The sequence below is a fragment of the Phyllobates terribilis genome, unplaced genomic scaffold, assembly GCF_046119375.1.
Source record: "Phyllobates terribilis strain yellow unplaced genomic scaffold, ASM4611937v1 Scaffold_13__5_contigs__length_258822181, whole genome shotgun sequence".
Taxonomy (NCBI): domain Eukaryota; kingdom Metazoa; phylum Chordata; class Amphibia; order Anura; family Dendrobatidae; genus Phyllobates; species Phyllobates terribilis.
The window spans coordinates 4,292,370-4,308,856 of record NW_027362773.1 but is presented as its reverse complement, the minus strand read 5'-3'; the positions used below and the strand labels follow the sequence as shown (position 1 = coordinate 4,308,856).

The 16,487-nt window shown below is 42.2% G+C and overlaps 1 protein-coding gene across 1 annotated transcript in view; it reads right to left on the bottom strand.

The window, feature by feature from the left end:
* Positions 1–16,487, bottom strand: part of SLC12A4 (solute carrier family 12 member 4) — a 394,075-nt gene that overhangs the window by 84,343 nt on the left and 293,245 nt on the right. The window contains exons 15-16 of the mRNA XM_073657959.1: positions 5,560–5,679; positions 4,066–4,170 (exon numbers count right to left, since the gene is read on the bottom strand). Of these exons, the coding sequence (XP_073514060.1) occupies positions 4,066–4,170; positions 5,560–5,679 (225 nt within the window). The remainder of the gene's footprint in view (positions 1–4,065; positions 4,171–5,559; positions 5,680–16,487) is intronic.

Genomic DNA, 16,487 nt, shown 5'->3' with positions numbered 1-16,487 from the left:
ATCGTCCGTGCATGGCCGCGAAGCATGTGGAGCGGAGAGTCGAGCATGTCACTCGAGCACCCCGGATACTCGGTGCATACCCGAGCACCCGATGCAAACTCAAGTAGCGAGCACTTGTGCTCAACACTAGTTGCCATATCGTCATTTTTTTTCTTTATTTTTGAAAAAATCTCAACCCCAACACAACCCTAACACAACCCTAACCCTAGCACACAACCCTAACCCGAGCACACAACCCTAACCCGAGCACACAACCCTAACCCGAGCACACAACCCTAACCCGAGCACACAACCCTAACCCGAGCACACAACCCTAACCCGAGCACACAACCCTAACCCGAGCACACAACCCTAACCCGAGCACACAACCCTAACCCGAGCACACAACCCTAACCCGAGCACACAACCCTAACCCGAGCACACAACCCTAACCCGAGCACACAACCCTAACCCGAGCACACAACCCTAACCCGAGCACACAACCCTAACCCGAGCACACAACCCTAACCCGAGCACACAACCCTAACCCGAGCACACAACCCTAACCCTAGCACACAAACCCTAACCCAGGCACACAAACCCTAGCCCTAGCACACAACCCTAACCCTAGCACACAACCCTAACCCTAGCACACAACCCTAACCCGAGCACACAACCCTAACCCGAGCACACAACCCTAACCCGAGCACACAACCCTAACCCGAGCACACAACCCTAACCCGAGCACACAACCCTAACCCGAGCACACAACCCTAACCCGAGCACACAACCCTAACCCTAGCACACAAACCCTAACCCAGGCACACAAACCCTAGCCCTAGCACACAACCCTAACCCGAGCACACAACCCTAACCCGAGCACACAACCCTAACCCGAGCACACAACCCTAACCCGAGCACACAACCCTAACCCGAGCACACAACCCTAACCCGAGCACACAACCCTAACCCGAGCACACAACCCTAACCCGAGCACACAACCCTAACCCTAGCACACAACCCTAACCCTAGCACACAAACCCTAACCCAGGCACACAAACCCTAGCCCTAGCACACAACCCTAACCCTAGCACACAACCCTAACCCTAGCACACAACCCTAACCCTAGCACACAACCCTAACCCTAGCACACAACCCTAAACCATACAGTTTATTCTTTACACCGTTCCTCGTGCGGTACAAGTGATTAGAAGACTTTATTCTTCGGGTCGGTGCGATTACACGGTTTTTTATGTTAGTCTCACACTAAAAGACGCTTTTTTTTTTTTAAAGACTAGTTTTTGCAATCATGTTCCATATTTCGGTCGAAAGAGTAATGTAAGGGCTTGTTTTTTGCGGGACAAGTTGACGTTTTTATTGGTACAATTTTTGGGCACATGACATTTTTTGATCGCTTCCTACTCCGATTTTTGGGAGGCAGAATAAACAAAAAAAAAACAATTCAGGATTTTTTTTTTTTTTATGCGTTCCACGTGTGGTAAAATTGATAAGGTAGTTTTATTCTTCAGGTCAGTACGTTTACAGCGGTACCACATTTATATTTTTTTTTTTTGTTTTGGTGCTTTTAGACAATAAAAACTATTTTATAGAAAAAAATATTTTTTGTATCGCTTTATTCTGAGAGCTATAACTTTTTTATTTTTTGGCTGATGGAGCTGTATGGCAATTTTTTTTGCGGGATAAGATGACGTTTTCAGCGGTACTATTTTTATTTACATTCGTCTTTTTGATCGCGTTTTATTTCATTTTTTGTTTGGCGGTATGATGATAAAGCATCGTTTTTTATTTTTATTTTTTACCGTGTTCACTAAAGGGGTTAACTAGTGGGACAGTTTTATAGGTCAGGTCATTCTGGACGCTGCGATACCAAATATGTGTACTTTGATGTTTTTTTTCATAATAATATTTATTTATGGGTACAGTATATTTTTACTTTTTTTGATTTTTTTTTTTATATTTTTACAATTTGTTTTTAATTTTTTTTTTTACTTTTTGACACTTTTTTATTACTTTTACACTTTGTCCCACTATGGGGCTTTAATTTTTTGCAGGCTGATCACTTGCATAGCATAGAGATGCAGCAGCATCTCTATGCTATGCAGCCTATCAGCCCTGCACAAGCACAAGTTAGTTAGAACGTGCACTGATCACGATCTAACTAATTTGCTGATGCCTGGTGACCCGGATGTCGTCATGACCCAGCACAGACAGCGCGGGACCCTGGAGACAAGGTAAGAGGGGCTCAGTTACCTTCCCTTGCTCCTAGGAATGCTGCGATCGACTTCAATAGCAGCATTTCGGGGGTTAATGTGGCGGGAGTGGTGCGGGACCGCTCCTGGAACATAGCACCAGGTGTCAGCTGTGAGAATCAGCTGACACCCAGAGGCGATCGCCCCACACAGCATGTGTGCGGATGCGATCACATTGTGCTTAATAGTACGTACCTGGTCCAATAGGCTCAGGGCACAGGGACGTACTATTAATGACAATGTCAGAAAGGGGTTAAACAACTCTTATTGCCCAGCAAAAGTATGATGATAGCCTCTGCCACAAACCCAATGAAAACTGTTGTAGACCAACAATAAACCTGCATGTACTTAATAACACAGGACTGTTCCTTAACCGGTCCTCCGGGGCTCAGACTAAACCTTGGTTACAGACCAGCTTACTATAGCACGATGAGTCCTGCAGGACCCAGGCCCTGTATTGCTGGAAGATGAAACCAATAACAGTTTGTATATGGATAAATGGGCAGAGAATTGGGATACCTATACATTACTCATCCAGGAGCCCACGGACAACTATTTGACTCTTTAGATCTCTAGGCCTCAAGTAAGGGCTGGATATTATTGAAACTAAGGAAATATGCAGTCTGGCAGATAACATTCCCTGACATTACCAACGCTGGGCTCCTCATCAGACCACCTGATAGAGAAGTGTGGATCATCACCCCTGCGGTACCAATGTTAACAATACAAGGAGTCTGGGCTCTGAAATTGATGAAAGTGGGAGGCACTAATTTACTACATATCTATTTCCAAGTGACTGTACATTTGCATAATTTCTTAAAGGGGTCTAATGATAAAATTTCTTTATTATAAATTTTTCTTTCCATCCACCCAAGAACTGGCTGCAAACTCCCAATTTACTTTGGCTATGTAATTTACCATGCAAATAGACAGCGTGTCTGAAACGCTCAACACGTTAGGATGACAATCAGAATGTTAGATATAGATATTAAAAGTAAAACACCCCTGTAGTTTGTGTGCTAAATAGGCATAATTACAAAAAAAATAACATTCCCAATGGCATTTGAACCGAGCCATTGTAGCCTTGCCATTGAGCTATCCAGTCAAGTGATAGTGACTGGGAGCTTTTCTTGTGTTATGAGATCAACCATGAAAATATTCAGGGTGACTAAAAGTCATTGTGATTCTGATGTTTGAAGAAAGTCACACATCAGACTCACACATCAAAATCAAACATCATTTGAATTTGGCTTGGAGGAGATATTTCTGAAAGTCCCAATCAGTTTCAGACAAGGTTTGTACTGAAAATCATATAACCAAATAGAATGTTTAGCTTTCCTCAACTGAGTGAGGACTTGAACCGAAAACTCTAAGTCTAGAAGCCAGTGCACTAACCACATCATTCTGATGTTTGATTTTGAAATCTGATCATGTCCTAAAATGGACACTGTACAGGAGCCACTTCCCGCTCTACTAACCTGGCTGAGGGACCCTTACCCAGTGAGGTATCAGCCAAAAGCGTCTTAACAGGGGGAAGGGAAGAGATGGATCCCCTCCAATCCCCCTGAGCTCCCCAGGTAAATCTTTGCTCCAATGTGCATTCCTCTCCTGCATCTGTCCCGCTAGGGACATGAAAAACACTAAAGGGTGGAGGTCGGAGCGGCCTTTTAACCTCACTGTGATCCTTTCTCGTTATAGGTCAAGGAAGGACTACATTCTGTCATGCGGTCCTGAGGGATGTACTGGAAAATGAGAAAAAAAAGCACTAGAAAATATTCTTCAAAATGAATATCATTATACAGAAATAATGAATCACCTCCAGTTTTTTGTGTGAGGGGGTCCTTCTTCCAGTCTCAACAAGGCATATCTGGCAGCACTAAGAGAGAGTCCACGAATTCCATCTCCCCATTCTTTTTCTGCTCTGTGAATTAAATGAAAGTTTAACAAAAATTATACTAAAGTTAATGAAACTTTAAATCTCATAATTTTTTGTTAAAGTTCAACTCTTAGGGCACAGTGAAACGGTCGTATAACACGGACAATAATCTCATCACAATGCTCGGCGGCTCTCCTGACCCAAGTGTGACAGCTGCATAAAAATACATGAAGCTGTCATGCTCGGGATAGGAAAGCTGCCGGCCAGTCCAAGCATTGCAATGGGATCGTCGTCCGTGTTATATGGCCCTTTGATTGTGCCCTTATATTGATAAGCCCACAATAGTGATAGAGAATGCATGACTTGTGGAGAAACAATAAACTTGATGGACCTGTGTCTTTACTCAATTTTTAGAAATATGTAACTATAACTATTAAAAACACACATTTGCAGAGACCAGTCAGTCTAGGAGATCGGGGACCTGCCGAGGACTAGTCAGAGAAGACACATGGTGCCTAGATGGCTTTTCATAGTATATTTATTATGAAACTCCGTAACATTTCAGAGTTAAGCATACCTGACTGCAATATCACAGCCAGAGACTGATTTATGCGGCCAGAGGTTTGGGCAGCTCAAATATGCAGTCCAGTTACTTATTTAAAAAAAAAAAAAGAAAAGGTTGCCAACCTTCTAAGTGTTTTTTGAGGAAATGTAGTTAAAAAATGAAGATTTTAACACCCAAATGTCTAGCCTTCTTTGACTAGCAAAACTGAAGCACAGTGGTTGTATAGGTGATGTAAATATTCCCTCGCTCCCAGTGAGCTTAACATTGCTTCAGACGGGACTTGAGCTATTATTTTACAAACATATTTTTCTGAAGTTTCAATGACTACATGTGAAACTTTAAGGGCTATTCATTTGAATAGGAGTTGATCTGTAGTACCCTTCAGCAGCAGCTACACTTTAAACACTGTGCTGTTCAGCTCTGTTCAATACTTATAACCAGCCACCACTGGAGCTAATATCAGCAGAGGTGCCGTGTTTGGGAACACTAGCAATCTAACATTGATGACCTATCTAGGAAATACGTCCTCAGTATTTTATGCCTTAATAATCCCTTTAACAACATCCATACCAATTTTGCCTGTTTTTCTTTATTTGGTATACTGATCTTTAAATAAACAGCATTTTTTTCCACTGACATGTTTGTTAGAATGGGGGAGTTTGGGCCATTATCAGACCAAAAACCAAAGTATGATAAATAATTTCTCCTGCTATTTGTTGTTTGTACACATTAGCCATTTTTTGTACCTCTTTATTTATTATTCTGGTAGTATTGATGCAATATATATTACTACACTCATTACTGTATACTAGTCATACACCTTGAGGTTTAAGAAAAAAATACTGTAGGAAAAAAATGACAAAGCTTACCCCTGGTACTCTATGTACTTGTATATCATTCCAGCAATGAGCATAGCCACAAGAGCATAATACCAAGAAGAAATAAACATCAGGGCCAGGCAGATGCTCATTCCCAAAAAAGAAAGTGCCCTATAAAAAGTATATAAAATAGTGTATAGAAATTACAAAAGGCATAATATATATTGATTAAATGCAAAGTTAATAAACAATGAAAAATCTAAAAATCGCATCAATATTTGGTCTGACCACCCTTTGCCCAAAAAAACACATCTATTCTTCTAGGTTCAGCTTGAGCAGCACATATTGAAACACCAGTCAGATTTAAAATCTTTTCCTGGGAGAGACCTTGCTGATGCAGTATAACTACCCTCTGTCTTGTTGCTGTGCTCAGTCTTACCATAGTGTATAAGCTGTGACAAGAAGAGGTCTTCTACAATCTCACCTATGTAGAAGAGTTTGGCTGCTCCCCATGCAGTTTTAAGCCTCCAACACAGCTGTTTGTGTCAGTTAATGACCATTTCAACTTGCATATGAAATTATGACCTTTATCACCTGTTTGGTATAATTGGTTACTTGTACACCCGACTATAATGTTACTTAATCCTTGACTTTGTGCAAATATACCTGGAAGAAATTATGCTGTCTTGAAGGGAAAGGGTGATCACACAAAACATTAATTTGATTAGATAGCAATTTTGTTCATTCACTTTGTTATTTGATAAAAAATAAACTATTAACGCTTCAATATTTTATGGCTGTGTGCCCTCTTTGAAATTTTAAGCGTTTCCGCAGCGGTAATTCCGCTGCAGAAACGCTTAAAAAACGCTTGGTAGAAGGTCTGCCATGTTCCCCAATGATAGTCCGCATGTGCTTTGCACATGCTACAGAAATTTCCGCTGCGGATTATCATTGCGGAAAAATCCGCAGCACTACCAATTATTTTGCAGAAGCGCTGCGTTTTCTCCGCCATTGACTTGCATTGGAACGCATGGAATCCGCATCACTGCATCTGTACATGCGGATTGCATGCGTTTCAATGTGCGGATTGTACCCGGATTTAGAGAATCATCCAGAACCGGGTACCATAGAACCTGTAAAAAAATAAATAAATAAATAAAAAATAAATATTATATTTACCTTCTGATAGCCCCCGGTGTCCTTGTCTCAGGTTTCCGGCAGCTCGCGGTAGACTGAAGAATCTGCGGTGACGTCATTTAGTCATGTGACGGGTCACGTAAACCGCTGACTTCGGCAGGTCCTTTAGTTTACCGCGAGATGCCGGCAAGCCAAGACAAGGACACCCGGGGCCATCAGAAGGTAAGTATAATATTTATTTTTTAGTTTTTACCATTCTTTCAGTCACACTATATAAATCCATGCTGTTTGCAGGGATTTATACAGTGTGACCAAGTTGTCAAGCACTTTCCAAGTGATGCTAAAATTGCTTGGAAAGCTCTTGACACCCGCATGCGGAAAACCATGTGAAGAACGCTTCACATCCTCTTGTCCCTGGCAGGAAAAACGCATGTACAATCCGCATGTACAATCCGCATGCGTTTTTTTCTGCCAGGGAGATGCAGAAACGCTCAGGAAAAAATCCGGAGCATTTCTGCATCGTGGGCACATAGTCTAAAGCATTCTTAGTCTGCAGCATTTTTTTTCCACATCTAATTAAAACTTTTGTAAAGGAGGGAGAGGCAGAGAGGGTGTGAGGGAGTGAGCAGGAGAAGAGGAGAGAGGAAGAGAGAGAGTGAGAGCAAAAGAAAGGCCACGGCCCCACTATCAGTATTTGTTCAGTATTCGGTCAGTATTTTTTTATCAGGAGTGGGAGACAAAACCAGGTGTGGGTGACACATTTAAAGCGCCATGGAATAAATGGTGCTATAATAATAAATAATAATAAATGCAGAATTGGTGACTTGTTTCTATTATACCTTTTCTCCTCACCTTGTTCTGGCTCCCACTCCTGAGAAAAAATACTGTCCGAATACTAACAATAGAAATAGACAGAGGGTGAGATTCTTTTTTTTTTTAAACAATAATGATTAAACTGAATGCAAACAGTGACACATAGAAATATTTATTATAGCCACATGTAGTGACTGCAATTTGGTCAAAAAACATGCAGATCTGTGGTTTATGTATAATTTTGCCAAATGTACTGAAACCGCTAACATTATACTGAAACTTATCTACGACCCTTTGGCCGAAAGTCATCTCCCTGAGAATCTGCCTCCAGAGCTTATTATTAATGAAAGGGGACATTACCCGTGTGAGACATGTAGATTAGGAGAACAGACTGTCAGTCATTACATGTCCCACACTGGTAATACCCTTTCATTTAAAATAAGCTCTGGAGGAAGATTCTCATGCAGATCGGTGTTCAACCCATTGATCTTAACAGCTCATTAATATATTAAGAAAAAGTATATTTCTCTGAAATAAGACATCAGATCACAAATATCAAGGTATCATTTTTTTCAACTTTCTATGACCTACATTCCCATATAGATGGCGTATTCGAAGAACATTCCGAATAGTAGATCCGCAGTACACTGCTTTGTGAAAACTAAGTCTAAACTGCAGCCGAAACCAGACATTACAAATCCACATTGATGGTGAAGGGAAACAAGCAGAATTGTCAAACAAACAAATGGAGATGTGGTCTAACCAGATATAAGACAAGGTTTAACCCCTTCACCACACGGCTAATTTCTGTTTTTGTGTTTATGTATTTTCCTCCCATTCTTCCCAGAGCCATAACTTTTTTATTTTTCTGTTCACATAGGTTTGTTTACCGCAGGACAAGTTGTACTTTTGAATAACACCATTCATTTTACCACATAATATACTGGCAAATGGGGAAAAAATTCCAAATGAAGTGAAATTGTGAAAAAACTCATTTCTGACAATCTTTTTTGAGAATTGCTTTTACGGTGTAAATTGTGTGTTAAAAATAACCTTGCAATATGATTATGCTCATAAATAAAAATACTGCGATGCCAAACATATCTAGTTTTTTTTATTATTTTAGTGGTGAAAAAAAAATCAGGAGTTTACAAAAATTAATTTTGGGGGATGTGTAGCAATTTTCCGAGACCCTTAACTTTTTTACTTTTCGCTTGACGGAGCTATGTGAGGGCTTATTTTTGCGGGGCAAGGCGACCTTTTTATTGAGGCCATTTTGAGATATATATATATATCACATTTTGATCGCTTGTTACAGCATTATTTTGTGGTATTGCAGTGACCAAAAAAACATAATTTTGCTATTCTTGAATTTTTTACTGGTCAGGTTAATTATTTTTATATTTTGATAGATAAGACTTTTCTGAAACTGGCGATACCAGATGTGTTTTTTTTTTAACTATCTTTATTTTTAAAGGTGGAAGTGGGGGGGTGATTTGAACTTATATTTTATTCATTTTTAAAAAGTTTTTTTTTTCACTGTACTTATTAGTCCCCTAAGGGGATTCGAACCTGCAATCATCTAATCATTTGTACTATATACAGCAATACCATAGCACTGCTGTCAGGGATGGATTTAGAGAAGACAGGACCCCAGACAGTTTTGAAGGTGTGGCCCCCCCCCTCCTCAGGTACTTGATGTATCAAGTGACATGTCACATGAACCCTTTTTGATAGATCATGTGATAGACCATGTGAGTAACAAAGGTGCTCAGATGCACATCTGTAGATGGAAAATGACAGATAGCGTAAATTTTACCCTTATGTACAGCACTATACATAACATCGCACTATACATAATAAAGCAAGGGTGGGAGATTTATCTTCCCGAGGGGCCACAAGAGAGACCGTGACTGTAATGGAGGCCGCCCCAATAGGCTGAACTTAATATATATTTTGCAAGGTGGCTAATGGTCGCATAGTCAATGGGAGGTATGTGTCTCAGATGGCTGGTCTCTGTGATGTAGCCCAGAGTGTTTCTCTAGTTCACATAAGCACCAAAAGGATCATTTGGTGCACCTGGGAGCCGGGTTACAGGTACCTAGGAGGGAATGGGCGAGTCCAGCTACCCACATACCTCACCTCTGGGTGTGGATAACAGCCTATAAAATGGAGGCTGTGAGGTATGGTCTAAAATTTCATCATAATCATCAACATTAACAGAAATAAACACTTGAAATAGATCGCTCTGTTTGTAATGACTTTATAGAATATGAGTTTCACTATTTGTATTGAAGAACTGAAAGAAATTAACTTTTTGATATTCTAAATTAGTGAGATGCACGTGTGTGTGTGTGTGTGTGTGTGTGTGTGTGTGTGTGTGTGTGTGTGTGTGTGTGTGTACATATACACAACCCCTGGCAAAAATTATGGAATCACCGGGCTCGGAGGATGTTCATTCATTTGTTTAATGTTGTTGAAAAAAAGCAGATGACAGACATCGCACAAAACTAAAGTCATTTTAAATGGCAACTTTAGGGCTTTAAGAAACAATAAAAGAAATCAAGATTAAAAATGTGGTACTCAGTAAGGGTCATTTTTTTTCAGACCAAGCAGAAAGAAAAAAATTATGGAATCACTCAATTCTGAGGAAAAAATTATGGAATCACCCTTTAAATTTTCATTTCCAAAACTAACACGTGCATCAAATTAGATCTGCTCATTAGTCTGCATCTAAAAAGGAGTGATCACACCTTGGAGAGCTGTTGCACCAAGTGGACTGACATGAATCATGGCTCCAACATGTGAGATGTCAATTGAAACAAAGGAGAGGATTATCCAACTCTTAAAAGAAAGTAAATCATCACGCAATGTTGCAAAAGATGTTGGTTGTTCACAGTCAGCTGTGTCTAAAATCTGGACCAAATACAAACAACATGGGAAGGTTGTTAAAGGCAAACATACTGGTAGACCAAGGAAGACATCAAAGCGTCAAGACCGGAAACTTAAAGCAATATGTCTCCAAAACAGGAAATGCACAACAAAACAAATGAGGAACGAATGGGAGGAAACTGGAGTCAATGTCTGTGACCGTACTGTAAGAAACTGCTTAAAGGAAATAGGATTTACATACAGAAAAGCTAAACCTAAGCCATCATTAACACCTAAACAGAAAAAAACAAGGTTACAATGGGCTAAGGAAAAGCAATCGTGGACTGTGGATGACTGGATGAAAGTCATATTCAGTGATGAATCGCGAATCTGCATTGGGCAAGGTGATGATGCTGGAACTTTTGTTTGGTGTCGTTCCAATGAGATTTATAAAGATGACTGCATGAAGAGAACATGAAAATTTCCACAGTCATTGATGATATGGGGCTGCATGTCAGGTAAAGGCACTGGGGAGATGGCTGTCATTACATCTTCAATAAATGCCCAAGTTTACATTGATATTTTGGACAGTTTTCTTATCCCATCAATTGAAAGGATGTTTGGGGATGATGACATAATTTTTCAAGATGATAATGCATCCTGCCATAGAGCAAAAACTGTGAAAACATTCCTTGAAAGAAGACACATAAGGTCAATGTCATGGCCTACAAATAGTCCGGATCTCAATCCAATTGAAAATCTTTGGTGGAAGTTTAAGAAAATGGTCCATGACAAGGCTCCAACCTGCATAGCTGATCTGGCAACAGCAATCAGAGAAAGTTGGAGCCAGATTGATGAAGAGTACTGTTCACTCATTAAGTCCATGCCTCAGAGACTGCAAGCTGTCATTAAAGCCAGATGTGGTGCAACAAAATACTAGTGATGTATTGGAGTGTGTTCTTTTGTGTTTTTGTTTATCATGATTACATAATTTTTTCCTCAGAATAGAGTGATTCCATAATTTTTTCACTCTACTTGGTCTGAAAAAAAAATTACCCTTACTGAGTGCCACATTTTTTATCTTGATTTCTTTTAGTGTTTCTCAAGGCCCTAAAGTTGCCATTTGAAATAACTTTAGTTTTGTGCCATGTCGGTGATCTGCTTTTTTTCAACAAAATTAAAGAACTGAATGAACACCCTCCGAGCCCGGTGATTCCATAATTTTTGCCAGGGGTTGCATGTGTATGTATGTATGTATGTATGTATGTATGTATGTATGTATGTATGTATGTATGTATGTATGTATATATATATATATATATACATATATATATATATATATATATATATATATATATATTTATATATATATATATATATATATTTTATATATACAGTCCAAACTTTTGGTCTGTACTGTATATATATTTGTATTATAGTAACATAGTCTTCCTTCAACCTTAAAAACTAAGTCCATCTAGTTCAACCCATAGCCTAACATGTTGACCAGAGGAAGGCAAAAAAAACCCATGTGGCAAACACTTAGCACCACATTGGGGTCAAAAATTCCTTCCTGACTCCATACGGCAATCAGACTAGTTCCCTGGATCAACGCCCTGTCAAGGAATCTAGTATTTATAACCTGTAATATTATACTTTTCAAGAAAGGCATCCATGCCCTTCTTAAATTTTAATAGTGAATCACTCATTACAACATCATGCGGCAGAGAGTTCCATAGTCTCACTGCTCTTACAGTAAAGAATCCTCGTCTGTGATTATGATTAAACCTTCTTTCCTCCAGACGTAGAAGATGCCCCCTTGTCCCCGTCTCAGGCTTCAGAGTAAAAAGAGCTTGTCATCCACCAATACACCCAGGTCTTTATCAGTGACAGTTTTTCCCAGTGTTTTACAATTAAGCATATAATTATACATTTTATTTCCTCTGCCCAAGTGCATTACCTTACATTTATCCCTATTGAAGCTCATTTGCCATTTATCAGCCCAAGCTTCTAGTTTACATATATCCTCCTGTAATATAAAATTGTCCTCCTCTGTATTGATTACCCTGCAGAGTTTAGTGTCATCTGTAAATATTGAAATACTACTCTGTATGCCCCCTACAAGGTCATTAACCCCTTTCTGGCCCAGGGCGTATTAGTACGTATCTGTGCCCTGGGCCTTATGGGCCTGATACGTATTAATACGCCCTATCTTTAATGTAGCACCGCGACTTCGGTCGCAGTGATCGCATTAAATTTCCGGTGCCATTTTACCTTAGGGTAGATGGCGCCAGCATCTCGGGGGGTGTCGCCCCCCCCTCCGATCACTGTGATTGGCTGTCAGTTCTGAACAGCCAATCACAGCATTTCTCACTGTTTCTGGCAATCAGATTGCCGGAAACAGTGATGTGCAGCCTAGGATCGGTGCTCCTAAGAGCACCAATCCTGGCCCCAAACTGCTATGATCGGTGCGATCGCCGATCACATCGATCGCACCGATCATAGCGGGACCGCGCGGAACAGGGCGGTGACCGGCTTGTGACCTGCCTGTCACTGCCTCATGACCCCCTGTGATGTCATAGAAGCCCCCAGACTCCAATCAGAGTACCTGAACACAGGTGACAGGGCGGTGACCGGCTTGTGATCTGCCTGTCACCTCCCTGTGGTGCCATCTCTGATTGCATCTCTGATTGCATCTCTGATTGCATCGATCGCACCTATCAGAGTACCTGACCGGGAGGTGACCGGCCTGTGACCTGCCTGTCACCACCCTATCACCCCCCTGTGACAGCCCTGCAGATCCTCACACTTGGTGAGGATTTCTACAGAGCAGTCACACTGCTGATCTCTATGTGCTGGGCCTTGTAGTGCCACAGAATCTTCTGTGACACTACAAGACCTTTCTCCTACCTCCTTCAGTTGCTGCTGCTGCTCTGGCGTCCTGCTGCGGTCTCCAGGGTCCTGGGTTTCCAGCTCCTTGTCCTGCTGCTGCGGATCCTGCTCCAGAGCCTCTTCCAGAACCTGCTGCTTATCCTGCTGCTGAAAGAAGAACAGAGAAGACTTTGTTAAGTCCATCTCTGTTCTCCCCTCATCCACCCCTCTCCCCCCCCCTCCTACCTGTCTCCTTCCCTCCTCCCCCTCCTTTTACCCCCAATTCTCCTTCGCCCGTTTTTTTTTTTTTTTTGTCGTGCATCCTGCAGCGGCCGAGAGCTGACCAGTGACTACGTCACTGATCAACATCCGTGCTCGCTGCTTTTCAGGACCTTTTTTTGTCCCTGTCAATTCTTCTCACCCCCCACTTTGCACCACCTCCGTGCGTGCATCCAGCAGCCGCCGAGAGTTGATCAGTGACACAAATCACCGATCAGCACTCGCACTCGCTAATTTACCCTTTTTTTTTTCAACTAACCTTTTTTCTTTTCTAGAGGGCGGTCGCGTTGTCCGATTGTGCGTAGTGCTGGGCCTTGCGGTGCCACAGAAACCTGTGACACCACAATCGACGTTCCTGCTCCAGAAGACATCTGAAAGACGACATCTGAAAGACGACATCTGAAAGACGACATCTGAAAGACGACATCTGAAAGACGACATCTGAAAGACGACATCTGAAAGACGACATCTGAAAGACGACATCTGAAAGACGACATCTGAAAGACAGCAACTGTAAGTAGGATTTTTTGATCCGTCCTTAACCACCCCAATCCCCCTCTCTCCCCTTTCCTCCTTCCCCCCTTCCCATCCCCCCTTTCTCCCACAAAGTGCTGATCATTACTTGATCAGTACTTGATCGCTTTTATCCATTCTTTTTCCCTTTCTGCAGCAGCTGAGCGCTGATTAGTGAAAACAGATCACTGATCCGAACTTGTACTCGCGGTTTTACACTCACCCCACCTTTGCACCACATCCGCGCACACACCCAGCAGCTGCTGAGAGTTGACTGGTGACATAGTTCACCGATCCGCACTCGTGCTCGCTGTTTGCACCACCTACAGTAGTTCCTTTTATTCTCTTTTTTTTTCAGAAAAAAAAAGTTCACACCAAACACACTGACACACACACACTCTAAATAAAGTACTGACACACACCACCACATGCACAAGAAAAAAAATGTTCGACTCATCCCAAACTCGCTATTCAGCGGAGGAGGCGTAGGCTATTCTTGCCTCCGACACTAACAGTGAGGGCGAGGATCCCACATTTCTTTACTTTTCCGACACCTCATCGACCTCCTCAGGTGCTGCTGGACTGCCCCGCAGTCATCGCAGGAGAGAAGTTGATCCAGCGCGCCCCACTACTGACCCCATATGGACCTCACCCCCCGAAAATTATGAGCCACTGATTCCTGGTTTCGTGGTGGAATCAGGAATCAAGTTTGACACCACTGGCCTCACAGAAATAGACTTTTTCCAAGTCTTTTTCTCTGAGGATTTTATAAACCTCATGGTGAGCCAAACTAATTTATATGCTCATCAATTTTTGGAACAAAACCCCTCTTCATCATTTTCTAACTGGTCTCCTGTAGACGCAGAAGAAATGATGAAGTTTTGGGGACTGTTCCTTCATATGGGGATCCTGAAGAAGCCAGAGGTTCGGCAATACTGGAGTGTTGACGTTTTGTATAACACTCCAGTGTTCCGAATGGTCATGATCCGGAGACGCTTTGAGGCCATCCACAAGTTCTTGCATTACCAAGATAATGCAAGGTGTCTTGCACGCGAAGACCTGAACTTTGATCGTCTTTTCAAAGTTCGGCCGGTCATCGAGCACTTCAACAACAAGTTTGCTGAAGTGTATTTGCCCCAAAGGGACATCTGCGTGGATGAGTCCATAGTTCATTTTAACGGGCAGCTTGGATTCCAGCATTACCTGCCCAGTAAGAGGACCAGGTACGGGATCAAGCTGTATAAACATTGAGAGAGTACCTCAGGGTACACTCGTAAGTTAAGAGCTTATGAAGGGAAGGACTCCCAGACTGAATTCCCTGAATGCCCCCCTGTTCTGGGAGTGAGTGGGAAAATTGTGTGGGACTTGGTGCACTCACTGCTGGATAAAGGTTATCACTTGTACGTGGATAACTTTTATACCAGTGTCCCTCTCTTCAAGTCCCTCTCTGCGCAACATACCGCAAAAATCAGAGAGGCCTCCAAAAGACGCTAATTGGGCAGCTGCTCAGAAGGGGTGAGAGCAGAGCCCAATATAGCGACCACCTGTTGGTGGTCAAGTACAAGGACAAGAGGGATGTTCTTCTCTTGACCACCATACATGGTAATGGCAGCACCCTCAGCATTGTACGAGGTTCCACTACACAGGTCGCCAAACCAGACTGTGTAGTGGGGTACAACAAGTATATAGGGGGAGTTGATCTCTCTGATCAAGTCCTCCAGCCGTACAGTGCTTTGAGAAAGGCCAAGGTATGGTATAAGAAGCTGGCTGTGCACATTGTACAGATAGCAATGCACAACGCTTTCCTTCGGACGCAATGTGCAGGCCAGACTTCTACGTCGTATCTTCACTTTCAGGAGACAGTTATCAAGGCCCTGATATTTGGCAGTGGTGACGGAGCGGGGCCCAGTACTTCTGGAACTGAAGGACCTCAAATTGTACCGGGCCAGCATTTCCCGGGGCAGATCCCTCACAGCGGAAAAAAAGGTAAGTCACAAAAGAAGTGCTGAGTGTGTTCTAAAGGGGGAATACGCAAGGACACCATGTATCAATGTGACACCTGCCCCGACAAACCTGGCCTGAGCATGGAAGACTGCTTCAAAAGGTACGATACTTCCATGGACTACTAAATAAATTTCTGACGTATGACAACCTGATGAACACTACAAAACTGAAGTAGTGTTAGTCAGGTTGTCATACGTCAGTTGTGTAGTGTTTGTCAGGTTGTCCTACACAACTGACATATAACACTACATTATAAAATTCACAAATCAGGTATCAGTTCCAAAAAGGGGGCACTTCTTGGGCATTTCCACTGTTTAGGCACATCAGGGGCTCTGAGAATGTGACATGATGCCCACCGACCGTTCCATCAAAGTCTGCATTCCAAAGCATCACTCCTTCCCAGCCGAGCCCTGACATGCGCCCAAACAGTAGTTTTCTCCAACACATGGGGTATCAGCGTAATCAGGAGAAATTGCACAACAACTCATGGG